General features: G+C 46.1%; 1 protein-coding gene across 1 annotated transcript in view; it reads right to left on the reverse strand.

Annotated features, from left to right (window-relative positions):
- LOC311234949 (mitogen-activated protein kinase kinase kinase kinase 3-like) overlaps positions 1-24,327 on the reverse strand; it is a 113,729-nt gene that overhangs the window by 18,139 nt on the left and 71,263 nt on the right. Inside the window, exons 13-23 of the mRNA XM_084322228.1 lie at positions 24,276-24,327; positions 20,196-20,254; positions 16,553-16,615; positions 12,546-12,598; positions 11,622-11,660; positions 9,348-9,428; positions 4,843-4,894; positions 2,759-3,113; positions 1,473-1,585; positions 1,312-1,353; positions 455-539 (exon numbers count right to left, since the gene is read on the reverse strand). The exon at positions 24,276-24,327 is cut by the window's right edge and continues 28 nt beyond it. Of these exons, the coding sequence (XP_084178354.1) occupies positions 455-539; positions 1,312-1,353; positions 1,473-1,585; positions 2,759-3,113; positions 4,843-4,894; positions 9,348-9,428; positions 11,622-11,660; positions 12,546-12,598; positions 16,553-16,615; positions 20,196-20,254; positions 24,276-24,327 (994 nt within the window). The remainder of the gene's footprint in view (positions 1-454; positions 540-1,311; positions 1,354-1,472; positions 1,586-2,758; positions 3,114-4,842; positions 4,895-9,347; positions 9,429-11,621; positions 11,661-12,545; positions 12,599-16,552; positions 16,616-20,195; positions 20,255-24,275) is intronic.

The raw sequence follows: 24,327 nt of genomic DNA on the forward strand, positions 1-24,327 counted from the left end.
TACGTGTTTTTTTTTTAATGGCTTAGCAGCATCTCTACACCTTTACCCTAAATTGAGAATGCAAGGACCTATGAATATGCAGATTGTAAACAAGCACTCATTAATATTCACCAATAATTCAAAGTCAGCAGCTTCTATTCTTTCAAGACATGTCAGTCCCGACTTGGCTTTCTGCGTCTGCTGTAATCTCTATGAACAGATATCTGCATATGAATGCACAATCTGTAGGCAAGGGACAATAATTTGGTATTGGAAGGGTTCTGGTTTCCATTTGGAGTCCGAGTAGTATTGACCAATCACATTTGACCAGGGATGGCGCTTGAAATGTAGACGGTGAAAAAGACTCTGCACAAATAACAATCTGTACGGTTAAAGCCACGCCACAATGTTTTTGAGTGGATGGGATCTTTAAAAGAAATTAGAAGAAAATGTAAACCAAAGATCCCACTGTTACCTCTGGAATCAGGGTTGATCCAGGAAGTGGCACAGTGGACCTTCAACGGGCAGCCATTGAAAACCTTTGAGAAACACGCCCCCATCTGGGAATGAGAAAAAGGAAATCAGAGACACACGACACAAAGCTTTAGTATCTACACAAGCTCTGCTGACTGGCTGGAATTGCATAATGTTGCCCGGCAACATTACAGTTATATTACTTAAAACATTCTATCCACTCAAACATCTCTTCCCCAAGAAGAAGTAAACTAAATGGTGCCACTTACACTTGTCAGATTTCCCTGAACGTATTGCATACATAATCTTCTATTAATTATTCCCTCCATTTTACTACTCTACTTTAGAAATATGTTGAAAAAAACCAAAACTATTTCATTTCCTGGCGCCCGTGTCTCCTCGTTTAGCCACTTGTGGAAACGACAGTGAACGCAGCTATAAAGGGTATAGTTTCCTTCTGCAGAACACTTTGTCGGTTGACTTTTCTGATAACTACAGTACAGTACCCATATCACTGTACAGCTCTGCGATACTATTTATACATGCAAATTAATGTCAACGCCACGTGTTCTTTCGGACTCGTTTGGACCTGGAGGTCAGGAAATGCCTGCCATTATAAAAGGCACTTGTTGGGGCAGAGCTCTTTCTGGGCGGGAGTTCTGCGTAGGAGTGTGCATTCTATCAGGAAGTCGTGGGAACGTTTTGGGTCTTGCTGATGTCAAGGACGGGTCTCTTTCCAAGGTTTATACATAACGCGGTTGTGTCAACACAATAAACTAATCTCCGTATGCCACGGTTTTAGAGCGTTAAGACTTTATATCGGAGAAAGAGAAGAGACAGGGTGGTCCTGATACTCACATGCACTTTGGGTGTCGGCGGGAGACCGTTGCTTATGGGCTTCTAGGCAGAAGGGGGGAAAACAGAGAGAAACACACAGTGCAGAGTGGGTGAGTAATGGACCGTACTGCCGGAGCACTCGGAGAAGTTACTTGCACTTTTAAGCACAACGGGTCAAATACCGGAATGTCCTTCCTGTCCTTCCGGATGGGAACACTAGGGGGCATCGTGGACTGTCTCTCCACCACAGGGCTGACCTTCTCTCCTCCGTTCTGCTGAGAGTTCAGTCCATTGCCTACGAACAACAGTGGAAATGTACAACTCAGAGGGAGGGAGCGTGTGCGTGCATGGAACTACAACACAAGCTAATGGAACTACAACACTAGCATACAAGCTAATGGAATTACAACACTGGCATACAAGCTAATGGAACTACAACACTGGCATACAAGCTAATGGAACTACAACACAAGCTAATGGAACTACAACACTAGCATACAAGCTAATGGAATTACAACACTGGCATACAAGCTAATGGAACTACAACACTGGCATACAAGCTAATGGAATTACAACACTGGCATACAAGCTAATGGAACTACAACACTAGCATACAAGCTAATGGAACTACAACACTAGCATACAAGCTAATGGAACTACAACACTAGAATACAAGCTAATGGAACTACAACGCTAGCATACAAGCTAATGGAATTACAACACTGGCATACAAGCTAATGGAACGACAACAGTAGCATACAGGACCACAGAGGGAGAGAGGGAGGGAGGGAGGGAGGGAGGGAGCAGGGGAGGCGGACGTGGTGTTTTGATTGACGGGATTGGACAACTAATCAAGACTCCACAAAAATAAGTTGAGACAAACAGTCAAGATTTATGGTGCGTTCTGGCCGGTCCTCGTCTGGTGGTAAAATTGGACAACTAACGGCCGACCAAGTCGCATCTACCAGTGGTGAATTCAGGCTGGTTCAACTTCCATGGTACCTGGATACGTGAGACCTTTCCTCCAAACTATGATTTATTATTCTGTACATGACACATCACCAGAAATATGATATTGACATAGTGGGATCATCAAACCACCTGCAACAAGAAAAGAGAGTTGAAAATTGAATAATAATATGGCTGAATCTACTGCCTTGAATCTGATTTCTTCCAACAGGTTAGCATCCAAATGCTATCACCTTGTAACAACAACTAGGCCATGTGATAAATGTCCAACCTTATGAGTTGACAGGGACCGGCTGAATGCACCATAAAGCAGGAGCTGATGGATGGAAAAAACTAAAGAAAAGAAAAAAAGACAACCAATCAGACTCTAGAAGTACTGACCAATGGAACAAATAAACCAATCAGATTCTACAAGGACTAACTGATGGGACCAGACAACCAATCAAAAGGAGAGGGCAGGGTCTGGGAGACTATGGATCTACCAATCCGCCGGTCTTACTCTCGTCCTCCTCCTCCTTCAGAACCTCCCATGCCTCCTCCAGCTCCTCATCTGTGTGAGGCGTGTGAAGCCACTCCCAGAAATGCCTAAAGCTCCCATCATCCCCTGGGTCCGAGTGTTCGGCGTCCACGCCCTGCGTGTTCTCGTTACCTAGGCTACTGCGACGATGGGGGGGCAGCCTCGGGGGAGGGGGGCGCGGGGGTACGTTAGAGGGCCTGGCGGGGCTGGGCGTGCTTGGGACTGGACAGCGTTTGATGGTTCCTCCCCCGTCGTCCTCGCTCTGCGATTGGCTTTCAGGCTGTGGATGGTGGTGTTTCTGTTGCTGTTGTGGCGGCGGCGGGCAGATGGACTTCGGCTTGAGAGAGAATGAGAGAGAGAGAGAGAGAGAGAGAGAGAGAGTGAGAGACAGAGAGAGAGAGAGAGTGAAAGACAGAGAGAGAGAGAGAGAGCGAGAGAGAGAGACAGAGACAGAGACAGAGACAGAGACAGAGACAGAGAGAGAGAGAGAGAGAGAGAGAGAGAGAGAGAGAGGATAGCAGAAGGGCAGGACAGAGAGAGACAGAGAGAGGGGGGTTAGCAGAAGGGCAGGACAGATGGAGGATAGGAGGAGGATAGGAGTAGTGAACGACAGAGAAAGAGAAAGAAGGAGAGAGATAGAGGTTCAGAGAGAGCGAGAGCGAGAGAGAGAGAGAGAGAGAGAGAGAGAGAGAGAGAGAGAGAGAGAGAGAGAGAGAGAGAGAGAGAGAGAGAGAGAGAGAGATATGGGGGGTTGAACCAGGACAGGACAGAGAAAGAGAGACATGCAGTACATTAGAGAGGGAATGTGACAGGCCTGATTTATGTAATAAAAAAACTAAGCTTAGACTTTAAATTAATCCTATTTGGAAAAACCCAGACAATATCAGAAGCAGCTGTGTTCAGACTGCTAGAAACCATGTCACTGCACTACTGCTTAATGGCAGATTTCACCTACTGCAGCCAATTGCTGGCTTTTCCACCAATTGTGTTGCATTGAAGGAAGTAGCCTTGTTTTTCAATGTGTATATAATGTAAATATCTGTAGATGACAGCATCTGCTATTAGATCTCAGATGAGGAGGACAGTATTAGTGGGGTGTGCTTTCAAGTTAGACTGGGAAGCCACAGGCTAATAGAGCCATGGGCTGGGCTCCGAGGTCGTCGGCAGGTTGGTAACATCAACACCTGATAGCACTGGTGGGGGGAGGTTTGGTCAGAGAGCTATGGGGAGAAAAGAGACGTTTAGTGTGTCAAGGACCAAGAGTGCCGTTGTCATGGTCGTGTCACTTAGTAACGAGAAAAGGGGGCGGGACCCCGTTGCTAGGGAAAAGACGTTATGAGATGTGAGTTTTTCCGGGGTAAGTTAGACTAAGACACGAGCAGACACCAGCAGACGCGACGACAGAGACTTTGAAACGATCCCTCCTCCCCTCGCGGGGGGGGGAATGCCACATTATCGCTAGCTTTGGCTAACAGGGAAGGGTTGTTGGCTACGACGAGGCCTCAACCACCATTGGACTGAAAGCAGAAGAGACGGTAGAATAATGAATTTAGGTTTTCTTCAAAGACTGTTCAAGGACATTACAGAATTGGTTACATCTTGTACGAAGCTATGTTTATGAAAACAAACATCATGATCTGAGGAAGTAGATCACGTTGCCAGCGTCGTTTCTTCTGATTACGGATGTACTAACAGGGTTGATACAGTGTGAGACAGCTAATGAGATAACCAAGTACGAAATGACACAACGCGGAGGCAAGTCACAGAGCAGCAGGTGACGAGGTGATTAAAGGCTGAAAACACTGTAATCTTTCACCACCAATTGTGTTGCAGCTATACTGTAACTGAGATTTCTTTGCAATAGTAGCATGTGATTGGCTGCTGGTGGGTAACGTCACCCAAAATGTTCAGCACCAGCCACCTATTTATTTGTTGCCAAAATCATCTAATGGCAGATGTTTCTCTTGATGTCTCTGTTCATAGAATAAACTTCCAGTGACTTTTCCCTGAGTTCGAATGCAGTGTGAACACACAGTTAAGACCTACATGTCATTGGTTGTTCCTACCTTGGGAGGAAGTGGGGGCGGGACCTTCGGCCTCATGATGGTGCTTGATTTGCTGAAGGGAGGGAAAAGAGGGAGAGGCTTAGGCTTCGAGTGACGAGTCAATTCTCGCTTTTAGCGTAAGAAACGAGAGTCATACACAGAAGATGTGTGTGACATGTGATATGCCAGGGTCACTATCCAAACAATATACATACAATTTAGATACTCATGTATCACAATAACACACACAGAGGTAGAACAACATGGACACATATGAGATGACTGCACGACAAAAGAAACCAGTGAACAAAGATGACTGATATCAACTAGGGATGGGCGTGAGTAATTGATTACTCCAGTACTTGCCGTTTCAACTGAACTCTAGTGCTTGTTTTTGCCACTGAAACAGAAATTGCGCTCTGAAATCCCACAAGGTGAGTTGTTGCAGGAACAACACATTTGGAACATTGAGATAAAGCCCGCTGAGCGTTATGTAAAAGATACAAACGGCAGCTCGTGTTTATGCATTTCCAAATTGTGCCAACAACATGTCGCCCACTTTGCGCTCATAGACTATTCATATGGTCATGTTGAAGACACTTTTTTTTCTTAAGAAATATGACGCTCCATGACCGGTGAGACCTGCTGCAGACGGAGTGGAGGTAATGTAATTATTACAAATGGTAACGGACCGTTTTGACTGACAAGCATTACGCATAGGGTAATAAATCCCAGGGAGCGAGACATAATACAAATCTGTAGTGTGTGTGTGTGTGTGTGTGTGTGTGTGTGTGTGTGTGTGTGTGTGTGTGTGTGTGTGTGTGAGACTCTGTGCAATAACTCATTATTGCTGCTGCCATGCTCTTTAAGATGCATTCTAAAAATAGATTTCCATAAACAACTACTCGAGCACTACTCAAGTAATTCAAGAGAGTCCTCGATCTGGGAAAACATTAATCGCGCTCATCCCTAATATCAACGTGAACAACTGACGTACAGATGGGACCGACATGTGGAGCCTCGGGCACAGACACCCAGCACAGACACCATCATGCCCAGAGACTTTATCATGTCAGTCATATAAAGGAATGACCTAATTAGAGACCCGAGTTGATGACTGACAGACATCAGCACCAATCAGAGCGCACACACACATTCAAATGGGGGACAGACGTGAGCCAGTCACAGAACTACTGATGAAGAGTCACAATTACATCACATCTGCTACTGTATTTGAGAATAACAGCTTCGAAAACATGAAAAAAAAATAATAATAAAAAAACTGTTTCAGAGACAAATAAACACATGCGCACGCACACACATACGTCATACACACACACACACACACACACACACACACACACACACGTAAACAGATGGCGGCGCAAGGGGAGCGCACAACACAACAAAAAGACACAGGGGTGACATTTTGAATTAGAGTCTCTTGTGTTTCCTTCACTGGGCTCAGTACGGGGACATGGTTCCTACTGTATGATGTCACTTTAAAACAAACCTTTTGCCATTGTTGCAAACCAATGTGGGCACCGCAACAAGCTGGAACTAATAGTATTCAGTGATTTGATGAGAAATGCTTGCGATGCTTATTTACAAGCCATTTCTCCATTGTTACGCTCCATTCAGAGCCAATAGAGAACCCTCCCCCCTTTCCTGTTGAAGAATATGAAGCTCTACAATTCAAAATGTCAAGGTGGGCAGTGAAACTAAACACGACTACCCGGGCGCATGTCGCATGTCACGCCTCAGTACCTGCGAGTCAAAGTGGGCTCAGAAAAGGACCTCAAAGAGCGAGGCGTAAAGTAACAACATGTGCACATCTTGAAACACGTTGTGTTCACGCGCGCACGTTGCTTCACATCGCAGAAGAGTGCACACTTTCTGTTTTATTTTACATGTTTAAAGTAGGGATGGCCGATATTATCTGCCGATATCGGCAGTAAAATGTGATATCGGAAAATATCGGTATCGGTAAAAAGATAAAAAAAAAAACAATAACAATATTGCATCCAGTGAAATTATTAGTTACCTGAAATTATTCAGTTTTTTTGGGGGGGAAACCCTGCAAATATCGGTATCGGTTGATATCGGTATCGGAAATTAAGAGTTGGACAATATCGGAATATCGGTATCGGTAAAAAAGCCAATATCGAGCATCCCTAGTCTAAAGACATGGGATCCAAATGGAGTGAAGGGAGCTCACTGTTGAAAATGGCAACAAGCTGGAATGATTTAAAAACATCTCGACTTGGACTGTATTCCTTCACTGGCCAGAGATGTGAAACCCATTAAGACGTTTTATTATTGGAAAGGAACTCTGTTTCCTTTTCTCCACGGTCTGATGACAGACCGCTGTGTAGGTCCGTCCAAACTCTAGCGACACGCAGGAATTCAGGACACGTCCGGAGCCACGAAGCAATCTGGTACTATTGTACATATCTCAGGTCACACTTTTACATGAAATCGATGATACTCCTTGATACACGACACTCGTGCTCCTGCATCTCTATAATAGTGAGGTAGTTAGGGTGGGTCCGCTCTCCTTCACTCAATTTAATCTGTTTTCATATACAGTAATCTAATACTTTTGACTAGTCTGTTGAGCTACTGGCTTTCACTCTGCCATCCCTAATGACTCTCTTCGACCTCAACTTTTTTTTAAGCAATGTACTGTGAATGAGAGATACTGTACTGTCATCATCAGGGGTAAGAACTGACAAATGGGATCAAATAATGTGATGAGAAACAGTGAGCTCTGAGTGACAAAACACTGTTGGTTATAATTATTGGCCAAAGTTCCTTGCCTCTGGAGCAGCAGTTGATTAACACTATCTATGCCACGAGGTGGCGCCAGAGTTAGCGCTTGAATGCCACCATCCACTTTAATGTTATCGTTAATATCGCCTAATCTATGTTTTAAATTATGGCTATGTGTCTAATCTGCCCGTCACTTATCAAAGAATCCTTTTCCAGTCAGTGCTGTCAAGGCAGATTGGTTTTTTATCGCTTCATTTCCGTTTGAGAGCATTTTGAAAAGCACCCGTTTTGAGGTAAAAAACAGTCCATTCTGGGGCATTCTATGATAATCGTCTTTTACTGGAATATTCCAGAACGTTGCTATTTGTCGGCCTATTTATGAATCGTTTTCAAATAAACGCTAGATGATCAATATTATACGTACACGCACGCACATTCGAGCCGCGCACGGATAATCGCCGTGTTCATTTCCTCTTGGATTTTTTCAGTAAAACCAATAGAGCCCATTTCACAAAACAGCCTATATCTTCATCAAAATGAGTCTGATTATCCTAACACTGATAACATAGATTCCTTACCTGACATCAGATGGTATCCAACTGGTATATTCCAATTCCTGATCACCATTAGAAAAAATCGATAAGTGTATAGATCCAACGTGTGTACAGTGCAGTACATGATTCCGCGGGGCTCAGAGCCCCCTGAATGAACCCTGGTACTCCGGCTGCATGGGTGGACTGGAAAATGTGGAGTACAGGATTTTTTTCCCCATCCATTTTCATTTAGTCCATTCCAAAATCCCTTATGTCATCTGGGAGACGATAGGGGGCGCTTTTTTCCACATCTGATCGCCGGCGGCGCTCGGGTAGACTAGGGTAGGCTCGCGTGATGCAATATGATTTCAGATCGGAAAAAAAAAAAAAAAAAAAAAGCAATCTCGTGAGTGGCTTTCAACGAGATATTAATAATTCCGAGAAAACTCGTGAGTGGCATAGAAAGTGTTAATAGTCCTCTTTTTCGACCATGTATAAGTACGTATTTCATTCTAGTGAAAAAATTAAGAAAAAACAACCATTGTCAAGAAAGTCTTAATAATAATAGTACACTCTGATGAGAAATACTGTCTCGCTTCACTCGCGTCAGTTTGAAGACATGCTAGTGCGATTGGTCTCAACACGAGACCCTTTCTATCGATAGGCTACAAGGCACTTATTGTGAAATATGCCCACAATTTCTTGCTCAAGTTGAAACATTTTCAAGTGGAACCAATACTACTTGCGCTGCCTCGAGCAAAGCTGCACCAGTGTGCCTCCGCTCACGCCTTTCCACGGACTTTGTATGCATTCACGACCACCTCTAAACGTCAATTGCCATTGTATTTAATGAACATACTGTACTTTTCGCACTGTAGCACCGGGTTAAGGGTTAGGGATGTTGTTAGTGTTTTTAGACCGGAGTCCAAGGGTCAGTGTAGTTAAAAGGATACACACAAAAACAGCAGAAAGAAAATGCACACACACAGTATAAATACACACACACACACACACACAAAAACACTAAGCAGCATGTGGTGTGATGGTGTGGCATGCTGCATGGAGATGCATGGATGAAACTCTGAGAGGGGAAGCCTACGCATCCTTTCTTCTCCTTCTCCCTCCCGTTTTCCTCCTCTTTCTCACCGCAAGGAGAGATGGAGGGATGAGAGAGAGAGAGAAAGAGAGAGAGAGAGAGATGGAGGCAGGGACGGGACTTACTGAGTGTGTGTTTCATCACCACCACCATCATCATCAGCATCATCCTCATCCTCATCATCCCCTAAGTATGCCACATGGCCCCTGGGAGAGGAGATGAAGAGAGGGAGAAGAGGAGGAAGAGGGAAGGGGGGGAGGAGGGGGAGTTAAGGAGGAGAGAGGGGTAAGAGGGAAATTGGGATGGGGGAGTGTTAAGATGAGGAGGCGTGGTGGTGAAGGGAAGGGGGGAGGGGCAGGGAGGAGGAGGAAGAGGAAGAGTAAAAGGGAAGTAAGGGGAGAGGAATTATGGAAAGGGGGTTGAAGAGTCAGAGGAAGGGGAGAATAAAGGAGGGAGGGATTGAGGAGGAAGAGGAGAAGGAAGGAGGGAGGGAGGGATTGGGAGGAAGAGAAGAAGGAGGAGGGAGGGAGGGATTGAGGAGGAAGAGGAGGGAGGGATCGAGTAGGAAGAGGAGAAGGAGAGAGGGGTCGAGGAGGAAGAGAAGGAGGAAGGGAGGGATCGAGGAGGAAGAGGAGAAGGAGAGAGGGGTCGAGGAAGAAGAAAAGGAGGAAGGGAAGGATCAAGGAGGAAGAGGATAAGATCGAGGAGGAAGATGAGAAGGAGGAGGGAGGGATCGAGGAGAAACAGGAGAAGGAGGAGGGAGGGGTTGAGGAGGAAGAGGAGAAGATGGGAGGGATCGAGGAGAAGGAGGAGGGAGGGATCAAGGAGGAAGAGGAGGAAGAATTGAGGAGGAAGAGAAGGAGGAGGGAGGGATTGAGGAGGAAGAGGAGAAGGAGGAGGAAGAGGAGAAGGAGGAGGGAGAGCTCAGTGAAGCTCTGTCCACAAACGACCTCCCACCCGTCCCACCAGCTCATATGACTACACCTCAAAGAACTGGACAGGAAGCAACAACAACTGCATGTCGCAAAGTTTAACTGACGGATGGAATCATGAAATAACTAACATCCACCCTCCTTAACTTGTCTGAACACAACTATCTTGCTTAAACCTATCCAGTCTTTCCAGATCTAGTCAGATGTGACGGCAGTAAGCCTGAGGCTAGGGGGTGGTGTGTGTGTGTGCGTGTGCGCGCGTGTGTGTGCATTAGAGACTTCCATTCCATGGAAGATTGTTCCCACAAAATTAATGAATAGAATTGGCGTTCTCATTCAAATCGACTATCTTGAATGCTCATTTGGCTGGTACACTTATGATGGCTGCAGAGGTCAAACCTCTGGACTACGGTGTCCCAGAAATAAGCATGTGTACAGACCGTGCATGAGGCTCACACACAACATGTGACTAAGCAGTCCAGTGGCAGTTCGGGTGAACATACCAACTTTCCTATGCAGTGTGAAACCAGGCTCATTTCCACATCAACATTATCACAGTTGTACTCATCTTAAGACGTGTCAACGAAGATCACCATGAGATGGCAGAGTGCCCGTTCTATCCATTCTGAATCTAAGGTAACCCCTCACTCCCCTCGACAAATGTGGTAGGAATTGGTTGGATGTAAACACAATTAACAACTAATCTGTGAAAGAGGAGTGGGCAACATCAATCACGGAATGGAAGACCATGCCCTAGTAGTGGGGAGCCGCCGTTACCTCTGCCCGCCAACAGAGGGAGACACTGAGAACCCACAGGTTAACCGTTTGTAGTGTGGTAGTGAAAGGGTTAGCCTTCTAATAGTGTGGTGGTGAAAGGGTTAAAAGCTGTATTTGCTCTATGGATATGTTCAAATGTTGCAATATAGCAACTAAATAATGTAGAAACGTTCATACGAGATTCATCAGTTCGATAAATATAATATATGAGCCACAAATTCAAACAAAACAGGTCTCAGGACGTAATCACTACAAGTTAAATTAATTACCTAAAAGCACACAACTAGGAATCATCAATTTTATTATGTAATTCCAACGGACGCCAATCGTGGCTCGGACTAAGAAAAACAGTGTGTGTGTGTGTGTGTGTGTGTGTGTGTGTGTGTGTGTGTGTGTGTGTGTGTGTGTGTGTGTGTATAAAAGCCATGCTTTGCAGGGTGGTCCTATACAGTACACTGCCTTGTCGTGGTATTAATGCTCCTAGCAGCAAAAGAGGAAAAACAGAGGAATCCAAATGCTGGCAGCAGTATGATGACCGGCAGCCGTTACAGCACATTAGTCACGCGTGATTGGCTGGATTAGTCCTCCTGTTAACAGTGATTGGCTGATGGGTGGGCATGGTTAGAGCTCCAGCGAATCAGGGGGGGGGGGGCCTGGGATGGAGCAGGGAGTGGGTGGGACCTGACTCACCTCTGCTGAAGCTCCTCCTCCACTGATTTGAGAAGACTCCTGTCGAATGAACGAGTAGAATGATCGAGAGATGAGGAGAAGAAGGAGAGAAGATAAACGGGGGAGAGGAGGAATAGAGAAGATAGAGGACAGAACAAGACTATGGCGCCTAATTTCTAAATACCTGCCCCCACATCTATCCTAAACACCCGTGTAGAGTTGCATCCCTTCAAAGAAACTTCACAAACCCTCTCAGGTTAGCAAAGAGCGGTCAAGGACATAGTGACCTGACCTGACTCCTTCTGCTGACACAGCACACTTATCACACACATTCACACACAGTGCTCGCAGAGCATCTGTTATCTGCAGTTCTGTCATGAATAAGTGATGAGAAGATTAGACATACAGTATTAGTGTCTCTCTCTCTCTCTCACTCTCTCTCTCTCTCTCACTCACACACACACACAACCATCTGCTGCTGAACTGCACCTTATTTCCCATGGGGGAGGTGGACTAGGTTTACAAGGGGGTGGAGACACAATAGTAGCATGAGAGAGAGAGAGAGAGAGAGAGAGAGAGAGAGAGAGAGAGAGAGAGAGAGAGAGAGAGAGAGAGAGAGAGAGAGAGAGAGAGAGAGAGAGAGAGGAGAGACAGAGACAGAGACAGAGAGTGAGAGAGAGAGAGAGAGAGAGAGAGAGAGAGAGAGAGAGAGAGAGAGAGAGAGAGAGCGAGAGCGAGAGCGAGAGCGAGAGAGAGAGCGAGAGCGAGAGAGGCATAGAAGAGAGATGGAGGAGAGACAGAGGAGAGAGTAAGAGAGATAGAGATGGGGGAGAGTGAGAGGGATGTAGAGGAGAGAGACAGAGGAGAGAGAAACAGAGGAGACACAGAGGAGAGAAATAGATAGAGTAAAGAGAGATGGAGAAGAGAGAAGAGAGATTGACTTACTTGTTTCCTCCCAGTAGACTTGGTGAATCATGTCCAAACTCCAACTGTAGGTCCTAAAGAACAGAACATATATTACTATTAGTAGAATACTGTAATAATTACTCCTTGAGTGGTTGACACATCAGTCTACTATACAGTAACCATCCCACTAATTATCTGCCCCAATATTTTGCTCACAAACATAATATATTTTCTGAGACACCTTACGCACATGTGCAAGCGTCTACCGGTAAGCGCAAACATTCTGTCACACGCGCGTTAAAGGGATAGTCCACCTTTCTAAGACGCTCATATGACCCCAAAAAAGCTTGTTTTGGTATTTGAGATATTGGAAGTAAAATAAAATTAGCATCATGCTAAGCATGCTAGTGGATGGTCAGTGGGTGGTGTGAAGCATGGATTTAGCTTAGCACAGAATTTAGAAAGCTCCCCCCCCCCCCCCTCAGGTTAACCGATGGAATGATTGTTTACAACATTTAAATAAAAAAATTTGGAGCCATACCATATACCTATATACAGTAAATTACCTATAATTAGAGCTCTGTAGTATGAATACATTTTAACCAACCAAGAAGTGAAAATCAAATCGTGACCTCAAAATTTAAATTCCTATTGAATCTGTAAACGTAATGTAAATCATCGTTACACCCCTACTAGACAAGATGCTAACAAACTATTGCATTTTCTGCTTCCGACATTTTCAAAAACCAAGACCCTGGTGCACAAGGACCGAGACGCCTGCCTGCGGGTGACAGGGGACACTCTGTTGTAGTGCCCAGCTGCTGCTATTCCATGCCATTTACATTTGATTCTATCTTATTCATCTTTATTCTACAGTACTTGCATTCTATTACTGCTGCAAGATAGAGAGAACAAAGAGCGAAATAATTCCACTCTGCTCCTGTAGAGCCGTGTGCTGTGTGAATATGTGACCAAAGAAAAACAATCTGATTCTAACAGATCAAGATAAATAGGTGGACTATCCCTTTAAGAGGCCTTCGAGCTGTCAGCTGTGTGATGTATGAGCAGACATGAACACAGCAGCAGAGCGCTCTATCTGTGGAGGAAAACACCAATTAACACAAATACAAAAATGTCACGTATAAGGAGGTAAACATTAACAGGTAGTAACAGGTAGAGTGTGTGTGTGTGTGTGCATGTGTGCAGGACCGTGCACAGGACTTTAGAGGGGCAGGTGCTCAAAGGCTGAAAAGGGCACTGGGTCTGTGTGCGTGCAAGCCCAATTTTTGGCGGCCCTTTTGGGGGGGGGGGGGGGGTTTATGCTTTTTGGGGGGTTTTGGTGATCAAATATTGAATATTGAACTATAATAATCAGTGCAGGAGCTCACTTTATCCTTGAAAGACACTTTTATCACTGACTTAAAAGGCCCATACATCTCCATAAATGTTCAGGGGGGAGGGAATAAGTGCTTACCCTACAGACCCCAAGAAGTGCTGTATATTCTGTATTGTGTGTGTGTGTGTGTGTGTGTGTGTGTGTGTGTGTGTGTGTGTGTGTGTGTGTGCATGTGTGCGTGTGTGCGCGTGTGTGTGTGTATGAATCAGGGGTTGCACTGACTAGTTTGATTTAGACCACTAGGTGGCGCTCGTGGAAAGAGTCAACCAGCCTACACAAGATTTCTGTTGTAAAGCTGTGGAACAACCTAACAAATACATGTTGTGCATTGTTTATTAATCAAATACATTTGGTTCATTTGCATTCTTTGGAGAGCCACTGTTGATGTGTAACCCCTGAGACAGACAGGAAGTGAGAGCAGAATGGCCGGACGCTAGGGGAATGCTGGCGCTAGAGCAGACACACCGAGCCAAAGGGTTCTTAATATATGCCGTGTGTGTCATTAAATGTAGAATCTGTAAGCGGCTACCTCTAGGCAAAAGAGCCATGCTTGGTATTGCACTTTGCTTACATTTTCTGTTTTGGCCAGACCTCTCTTGTCAGAGCCTGAGGTGTAGCCAGCAATAGCAACCCCTCCACTCTACCCATTCACATCCAACCCGCGCATCAGACCAACACAAAACATGTAAACAAAGTGAAATACCGAGCGGGGCTCCTTTGCCTGGAGGTCGCTGTTTGTCGGCATTCCAGAGTCTACCTTTAACAGGGGCGTCGATGTGAAGCGGGTGCCACTGCCTTTCAGCATGTGTTCTGTGTTCATTCCACTTCCAGCCTGTTTCAGGGGTAAGGCTAAATGACTGAAGGCTTCTAGTCTGTTTCAGGGGTAACACCGGTTCCTGACAGGGAGCGACGCGAGCGAGCGTGATTGCGAAAATGATAAAAATGTATTCGTTTCAATCAGACAATCCTGACCTACCGCGAGCGACAGCGAACTGAGCGGCGATGTCGCTCCCCCCTCAAATATTCGCTCGCTGTGTCTCTAGTTGAGCGATTACGCGGCCGAGTCCCGCCCCTAAACCCTTTTTATTGGTCGAGAATCGCAGGCTGCTTTGCCCCTGTGCTTCCAGGTAAATACACACACACAGACACACTCGGACAAGCGCCGCGTCATATCAGGACAGTGTCGCGCGCGATTTCGTCTCCAGTTCGCTCGCTCGCTGCCTGTCAGGAACCGGTGTGGCTAAATGACTGAAGGCTTCTAGTCTGTTTCAGGGGTAAGGCTAAATGACTGAAGGCTTCTAGTCTGTTCCAGATGTAAGGCTAAATGACTGAAGGCTTCTAGTCTGTTCCAGATGTAAGGCTAAATGACTGAAGGCTTCTAGTCTGTTCCAGATGTAAGGCTAAATGACTGAAGGCTTCTAGTCTGTTTCAGGGGTAAGGCTAAATGACTGAAGGCTTCTAGTCTGTTCCAGATGTAAGGCTAAATGACTGAAGGCTTCTAGTCTGTTCCAGATGTAAGGCTAATAAGGCTGACTTACATTCTTACTTCAAACCTGTCAAATAGAAAGCGGCAGTAACTGATACCACGCTCCTCTGATCATGTTGAGGACCATGTTAAAAATGTAACATTATATCTCCTTTATGACCTGCTTTGAATGACCGCTAGAGTAGATGAGCCGTGCAGCCCCCAGTGTGCTGTACATGGTGGGTGTGGATTCCTTGTGTCACCTGCTGATTCAGTAGATCAGTGGTTCTCAAACTACGGGTCGCGACCCAAAGTGGGGTCGTGGGTAGGTGACAGTCGGGTGGCACATTGGCAAGTAAAAAAAGAATCCTAAATAAAATGGGGTCATCATGGTATAAAAAAAAGTTTGAGAACCCCTGCAGTAGATGATTCAAGTGAAAGCAACACCAACTTCGCCAGCACCAAAAACAATGCTTCAGAACTGAGCGATCAGCATATCTCTCAATTAACAATCATAATCTAATACTGGCCTATTTTTTAAAAATGCAATTCAATTCAATTTCTGAAGAAAAAAATAATTCAACCAAAATTCACCTAGTCCTTGTAAAATGATCATTTTGTCACACTGTATATAGACCTTAAAACAACAATACCACCACCACCACCAACTCTTATCGCCATGGCAACTAAACAGCAGTTAATGAGGCAGCAAACATGATGTCAACATTATAAAATAATAATAATAATAATAAAACATACACAAAGACATAAACAAACCAATAATTTGACAAATAAAACCAAAGATAAATCATACAGCCCCATCAAACCGACACTAAACAGCCTAGACCATCACCACTGTGGAAAAACAATAGACGACAGAGTGAGACAGAGAGAATGACAGACAGAGAGAGACAGAGAGAGAGAGAGAGAGAGAGAGAGAGAGAGAGAGAGCGAGAGAAAGAGAAAGAGAAAGAGAAAGAGAAAGAGAAAGAGAAAGAGAAAGAGAAAGAGAGAGAGAGAGAGAGAGAGAGAGAGGAGAGAGAGAGAGAGAGAGGAGAGGAGAGAGAGAGAGAAATATGGACCGAGAGAGATAGACAGGAGACGGGGAGAGAAGGAGGGCTGTACGAGAGGAAACGGACAGACAGAAAGAAAGAGAGAGAGAGAGAGAGAGAGAGAAAATAGTACCAGGTTAGCTCTTGCAGTATAGTAGTGATCCTCAACACAGTCCAGAAACGGCTCAGATTCACACTGGTCAGCAAGACGGGGTGAGAGAAACAACCTCATGTTAATATATCAACCTCAAACACAGACTGGACAGAGGGATGGAGGTGGAGGAGGACGGACAGACAGAGGGATGGAGGTGGAGGAGGATGGACAGAGGGATGGAGGTGGAGGAGGATGGACAGAGGGATGGAGGTGGAGGATGGACAGACAGAGGGATGGAGGTGGAGGAGGACGGACAGAGGGATGGAGGTGGAGGAGGACAGACAGAGGGATGGAGGTGGAGGAGGACGGACAGACAGAGGGATGGAGGTGGAGGAGGACGGACAGAGGGATGGAGGTGGAGGAGGACAGACAGAGGGATGGAGGTGGAGGAGGACGGACAGAGGGATGGAGGAGGAGGAGGACGGACAGACAGAGGGATGGAGGTGGAGGAGGACAGACAGAGGGATGGAGGTGGAGGAGGACAGACAGAGGGATGGAGGTGGAGGAGGACGGACAGAGAGAGGGATGGAGGTGGAGGAGGACGGACAGAGGGATGGAGGTGGAGGAGGACGGACAGAGGGATGGAGGTGGAGGAGGACGGACAGAGGGATGGAGGTGGAGGAGGACGGACAGAGGGATGGAGGTGGAGGAGGATGGACAGAGGGATGGAGGTGGAGGAGGACGGACAGACAGAGGGATGGAGGTGGAGGAGGACGGACAGACAGAGGGATGGAGGTGGAGGAGGACGGACAGAGGGATGGAGGTGGAGGAGGACGGACAGAGGGATGGAGGTGGAGGAGGACAGACAGAGGGATGGAGGTGGAGGAGGACGGACAGAGGGATGGAGGTGGAGGAGGACGGACAGAGGGATGGAGGTGGAGGAGGACGGACAGAGGGATGGAGGTGGAGGAGGGACGCATAGATGGACGGATCGATGGACGGATGGCGGTACAGGGTGGCGGACAGATGGATGGAAGGGAGGCTTGCTAGATGGATAGATGAACGGATGGAAGGACATAGAGACTGATAAAAAGATAATCTAAGTGAGCAGAGGGTATTAAACACACTCTGGAATCACATGTTGGATGAGAGGAGTGAGTGGGGGTGATAAAGGAGTGAGTGAGTGTGATAAAGGAGTGAGTGAGTGTGGGTGATAAAGGAGTGAGTGAGTGTGATAAAGGAGTGAGTGAGTGTGGGTGATAAAGGAGTGAGTGAGTGAGTGTGATAAAGGAGTGAGTGAGTGTGGGTGATAAAGGAGTGAGTGAGTGTGATAAAGGAGTGAGTGAGTGAGTGTGATAAAGGAGTGAGTGAGTGTGATACAGGAGTGAGTGAGTGTGATAAAGGAGTGAGTGAGTGAGTGTGATAAAGGAGTGAGTGAGTGTGGGTGATAAAGGAGTGAGTGTGGGTGATAAAGGAGTGAGTGAGTGTGATAAAGGAGTGAGTGTGGGGTGATAAAGGAGTGAGTGAGTGTGATAAAGGAGTGAGTGAGGTGATACAGGAGTGAGTAAGTGTGATAAAGGAGTGAGTGAGTGAGTGTGATAAAGGAGTGAGTGAGTGAGTGTGATAAAGGAGTGAGTGAGTGTGATAAAGGAGTGAGTGAGTGTGATAAAGGAGTGAGTGTGGGTGAGCCAAGGTAAGGCAGGGAGTGAAAGTGAGTGAGGGAGGGAGAGAGTGAACAAAGAGGACAGGTCATGTTGTTGTGCTCTTTGAACGCTGCACAGCCCCCCCCCCCCCCCCAACAACAACCACAGCATCAGTGAAGAGGGTTAAAGATGCTGCACATCTACTGGACTCAGGGACACCCATGCAGCCTCAGAGCATGCTCACAGATACCCATGAATAACAAGTTATAAACTAGTAGAACTATAGTATAGTATAATTAATATATATATGGTATAACAGTCTGGGAACTAAACGTACAAAAGTACAAAAGGCAGTGAACAGAATAATGGGAGCACAGGGGGACCAGGGATCATAATGTCATCTTCTAGTGCTGTCCCCGACTAAGGATTTGGATAGTCAAATTTGATTGGCCGAAATGTGCCGATAGTCGACTACCCCCCTGAATGCAAAAAAAAAAAAAATACAATTATTATTTCAATAAAAAAATTTAACATTATATTTGGGCTGTTTAATGTCTGAAGGAGTCGACTGAGGGCTTCTTGTCCTCTGCGAAAGCACGCAATTGGTCCACTGATGGATACATCTTGATATTTGTCTAGTCTAGTGTGTTCATTAGACGGGTGAAATCTTCTTTCAGTGCCTTTGTGCCCGTTTTTTTTAGGCAGTTAGCGCCAGTATGTGCGCCATTAGCGTTTTATTTAAATTTTTATTATAAATCTTCTTTTTTTTGCATTCGACTAGAGGTTGGCAGTCGACTACGGCTCCTTTCGATCGATTAGTCAACTATTCGACTAATTGGGGTCAGCCCCATTATCTTCACGTTACTCATAATCACCATAAGAGATTATCCCAATTACCCTAAACACGGTATGGTGTTAAAATGTGTGGTAAAAAAAACACCAGAAAACAACAAAACACTAAAATAACACCTCAAATAACGCTGGGGTTTTGCTGTGTCTTTAAACGCGGTGATTGTGGGACAAGAGGGTGGAGGAGAGGAGACACACCAGAGGATGGAGGAGAGGAGACACACCAGAGGGTGGAGGAGAGGAGACACACAAGAGGGTGGAGGAGAGGAGACACACAAGAGGGTGGAGGAGAGGAGACACACAAGAGGGTGGAGGAGAGGAGACAAGAGGGTGGAGGAGAGGAGACAAGAGGGTGGAGGAGAGGAGACACACAAGAGGGTGGAGGAGAGGAGACACACCAGAGGGTGGAGGAGAGGAGACACACCAGAGGGTGGAGGAGAGGAGACACACATGAGGGAGGAGAGGAGACACACAAGAGGGTGGAGGAGAGGGGACACACAAGAGGGTGGAGGAGAGGAGACAAACAAGAGGGTGGAGGAGAGGAGACAAGAGGGTGGAGGAGAGGAGACACACAAGAGGGTGGAGGAGAGGAGACAAGAGGGTGGAGGAGAGGAGACACACCAGAGGATGGAGGAGAGGAGACACACCAGAGGGTGGAGGAGAGGAGACACACAAGAGGGTGGAGGAGAGGAGACACACAAGAGGGTGGAGGAGAGGAGACACACAAGAGGGTGGAGGAGAGGAGACAAGAGGGTGGAGGAGAGGAGACACCAGAGGGTGGAGGAGAGGAGACACACATGAGGGTGGAGGAGAGGAGACACACATGAGGGTGGAGGAGAGGAGACACACCAGAGGGTGGAGGAGAGGAGACACACATGAGGGTGGAGGAGAGGAGACACACATGAGGGTGGAGGAGAGGAGACAAGAGGGTGGAGGAGAGGAGACACACATGAGGGTGGAGGAGAGGAGACACACCAGAGGGTGGAGGAGAGGAGACAAGAGGATGGTAAACACTGATTTATAAAGCATGTGGATCGCCCTGTGTTCTCAGTGCTGAGGAGAGATCAGACATGCAGGTATTGTGACCGTCAACCATCACAGTGTCAACAGCCACGGGCAGGAGGGTGACACACACACACACACACACACACACACACACACACACACGTAATAAACAACTCGTAACTCACCAGCTCATGATGCGGCTCTGTCTCCTTCCTCAATGGAGGATCGAATTTCACCTGACCAACTGAAAGAGAGAGAGGAGAGAGAGAGAGCGAGAGAGAAAGGGATAAAGAGACAAAGAGACAGAAAAAGGCAGAGAGAGCCACAGAGAGAGCCACACACACAGAAAGAGACAGAGAAAGAGAGAAACACAGAGAGAGTGAGAGAAATAGTGTTTCAAGTTTCAAGTTTCAAGTTTCTTTAATAGTTGTCATACAGAAGTACAGAATACTTTCATACAAAATGCTTCTTACTGTTACGCTCCAGAGACTGTGCTAGACAAGATAGTATCAAATAACATAGTATAGCATGTAATTTAGAAGAAGAAAATGAGGTCACAGTGTTCGGTATAGACATATGTACAATGTTCTGAGTTACCATATAATATACAATACTATGCAGTGTACTAATGTACAGTACTATATAGTGCAAAGCAGAAATGGGATGAGGTACAATTTAGGTACAATTTACAGTAAGGTGTACGAGTTGTAGTGCAATCCTTCATCAATAAATATAAAGTGTGGGGAGTGGGTGCTACAGTGTGTTTGTTTAAAGTGGGTGTGTGCTATAAAGTGTGTGGAGTGGGTGCTACAGTGTGTTTGTTTAAAGTGAGTGTGTGCGTGTGGATGTGTGTGCTATGTGCGTTTGGTGGTTGTTGTTGTGTAGTGTTCATTGTTCGTTTAGCAGCCTGATGGCCTGGGGATAGAAGCTTCTTCTGAGTCTTTCTGTGCTCGCCTTGAGACTCCGGTATCGCTTGCCTGACCGCAGCAGTTCAAAGAGGCAGTTGTTCGGGTGACTGGAGTCTTTAATGATTCTCTTAGCCTTGCCCTTGCAACGCTTGTTGTAAATGTTCTGGAGGGTGGGGAGCCCCCCTCCAATTGTGCGTTCGGCTGAACGTGTCACTCTTTGTAGTCTGCTTCGGTCTTGTGCAGTGCTATTCCCAAACCAGGAGGTGATGTTGCCGGTCAAGATGCTCTCTATTGTACATGAGTAGAAGTTCTTAAGGATCTTCTGACTGACTTGGAACTTCCTTAGGCGCCTGAGGAAGTAGAGGCGTTGTCGTGCCTTCTTCACAACACTGTCAATGTGTGTGGTCCATGTCAAGTCCTCGGATATGTAGGCTCCGAGGTACTTAAAGCTGTTGACTCTCTCAACCGGTGCCCCGTCGATGCTGAGGGGGCTGTAGTCCTTGACCCCCGACCTCCTGAAGTCCACAATCATCTCCTTTGTTTTGCTGACGTTCAGGGAGAGGCTGTTTTCCTGGCACCATCCCGCCAGGACCTTGACCTCTTCCAGGTAGGCCCTCTCGTCGTTGGCAGAGATCAGGCCCACCACCACTGTGTCGTCAGCAAATTTGATGATTGTATTGCTACTCCGCTGAGCCACACAGTCGTGTGTGTACAGGGAGTAGAGGAGGGGACTCAGAACACAGCCCTGGGGGGCCCCTATGTTGAGGGTGATGGATGAGGAGGTGCAGTTGCCTGCTCTCACCACCTGGGGTCTGCCAGTCAGGAAGTCCAAGACCCACTGGCAGAGGTCATAGTTCAAGCCCAGGTCCCTGAGCTTGGCTATGAGTATGGAGGGGACTATGGTATTGAATGCCGAGCTGTAGTCGATGAATAGCATTCTCACATAGTTCCCCTGCCTCTTGTCCAGGTGTGATGCTGCTGTGTGCAGCACATGGGCTATGGCGTCCTCCGTGGACCTGTTGGGGCGGTATGCAAATTGCAGGGGGTCCATGTTGATGGGGAGGGAGGAGCAGATGTAGCCCTTTACTAGCTTCTCAAAGCACTTCATGGCTATGGAGGTGAGAGCTACAGGGCGGTAGTCGTTGAGGCAAGCAGGCTTGGATTTTTTGGGTACAGGGATAATAGTGGACTTCTTCAGGCAGGTGGGGATGACAGCCTGTTCTAAGGACAGGTTAAATATATCAGTGAATACTGGGGCCAGTTGGTCGGCACAGACTTTTAGGACGCGGCCGGGGATGCCGTCCGGACCTGCTGCCTTCCTGATATTCACTTTTTTAAAGGTCCGCCTCACCTCATGCTCTGTCACCCTGAACACTGCGTCTCCATCAGCAGCCAACCCCCCCCCCCCCCCCCCCCCCCCCCCCCCCCCCATTGCCGTGGCTTGTGAGCTGGTGTTGTTATTCCAGCAACTAACCTCGCATAGAAGGTATTGAGGTCATTTGCTAAGGAGATGTCACTGTTCAGTTTGAGGGAGGCGCCTTTGTCATCGTTTTGAGCCCCTGCCACATAGCTCTAGAGTCAGCTTGTTCAAACTGGAGTTCAATTTTATCCCTGTAGCGCCGTTTGGCCTCTGACACTGTCCTCCTTACGTTGTATCGCGCCACCTTGTGGTCATTCATGTTGCCTGCCACTAGGCCGTCGTTGTATGCTTTGGTGCGCTCTCTCAGAGCTTCACGGACGGATTTGTCTACCCAGGGTTTTTGATTTGGGTAAAGGTTATTTGATTGATTTCCTTGGCGTTTCTAATTTAGTGTGTGTATGTGTGTGTGTGTGTGTGTGTGTGTGTGTGTGTGTGTGTGTGTGTGTGTGTGTGTGTGTGTGTGTGTGAAAGAGAGAAAAAAATAGAGAGAAATAGAGAGGGGGAAAGGAGCAGAGAGAGAGACACACGCAGAAAGAGAGACACAGAGAGAGAGAGAAACAGAGAGTGAGAGAAGAGTGTGTTTGTGTGTGTGAGAGAGAGAGAGAGAGAGAGAGAGAGAGAGAGAGAGAGAGAGAGAGAGAGAGATTGAAATGTTGGCAAAGTTTTGGGGCATTTACTTGGGTATTTTCTGACTTAACTGATTCACTTTAAAGGGATAGTTGTGATGTTTGGAAGGCTAGCTCAATTTCCTACTTAGCAATGGTGTCGCTGATCGCTAGTCCTTCCTCAGTGCAAATCAAGCTGTTCCTCATAGTAGCTCTGGCTAGTTAGCCACAAACGAATGCAATGTCAATGAGGTCAAGCTCCTGTCTGTACAAGCTGACTGAGGCTCACTGTAATGTACTTTGTGTGCACCGTGGAGCAGATTTCAGTGAGCCTCAGTCAGCTTGTACAGACGGGAGCTTGACCCCATTGACTTTGCATTAGTTTGAGGCTAACTAGCCAGAGCTACTATGAGGAACGGCATGAAAGGAACGACAACAACATTGGCAAGTAGGAAATAGGACTATGGTTCCAAATGTCATAACTATCCCTTTAAACTAGGGCTGGGCGATATGGTCTAAAAATAAAATCCCTGATTCTTTTTTTTATCCGATTTACATCGATTTTTTTCTCTTGAAAATTAGAAACGCCAAGGAAATCAATCAAATAACCTTTGTTTTTATTTGACACAAAAAAATTATCAAACCAAGATGAATGTCCCTATTGGGATTGAAGTGCAAACCTAACTTTCACCAATCTTCACTTAATTCTTTTTTTATAATATATATATATATATATATATATATATATATATATATATATATATATATATATATATATATATATATATATATATATATATATATATATATATATATATATATATATATATAATACAAAATGTTACTCTTGATCAAACAAAGATGAATGTCCCTATTGGGATTAATAGTGCAATAACTTTTTCACCAAACTTCACTTAAAACAAATAAAAGGTGCCTCTTGATCATCAAACAAGAATGAATTTCCCTATTGGGATTAATAAAGTGCAAATCTAACTTTCACCAAACATCACTTTTTGAAAATCGTCCTAAATCATTAATTCGGATTAATCGATAATATCGATGAATCACCCAGCCCTACTTTAAAAACAGACACGCACACGCACACACACACGCACACACACACAGAGACACACACACACACACACGTTATACTTGAACCCCTAACCATAACCTTATTTCAACCCTTATCCTAAAAATAGCCTACTTCCTAATGAGGTGTGGAAATTGGTCCCCACAAGTCACCATGTGTCCAGGTTAATAGTTAAAACAGATCTCACACACACACACCACACACACACACACACACACACACACACACACACACAAACTCACAGTTAATCTCCGACAGTGTTTTTCCTTCTCTGGTGCTCCTGCTCGTTGAACG

Source organism: Notolepis coatsorum, assembly GCF_963971535.1.
Source record: "Notolepis coatsorum genome assembly, chromosome: 9".
NCBI lineage: Eukaryota > Metazoa > Chordata > Actinopteri > Aulopiformes > Paralepididae > Notolepis > Notolepis coatsorum.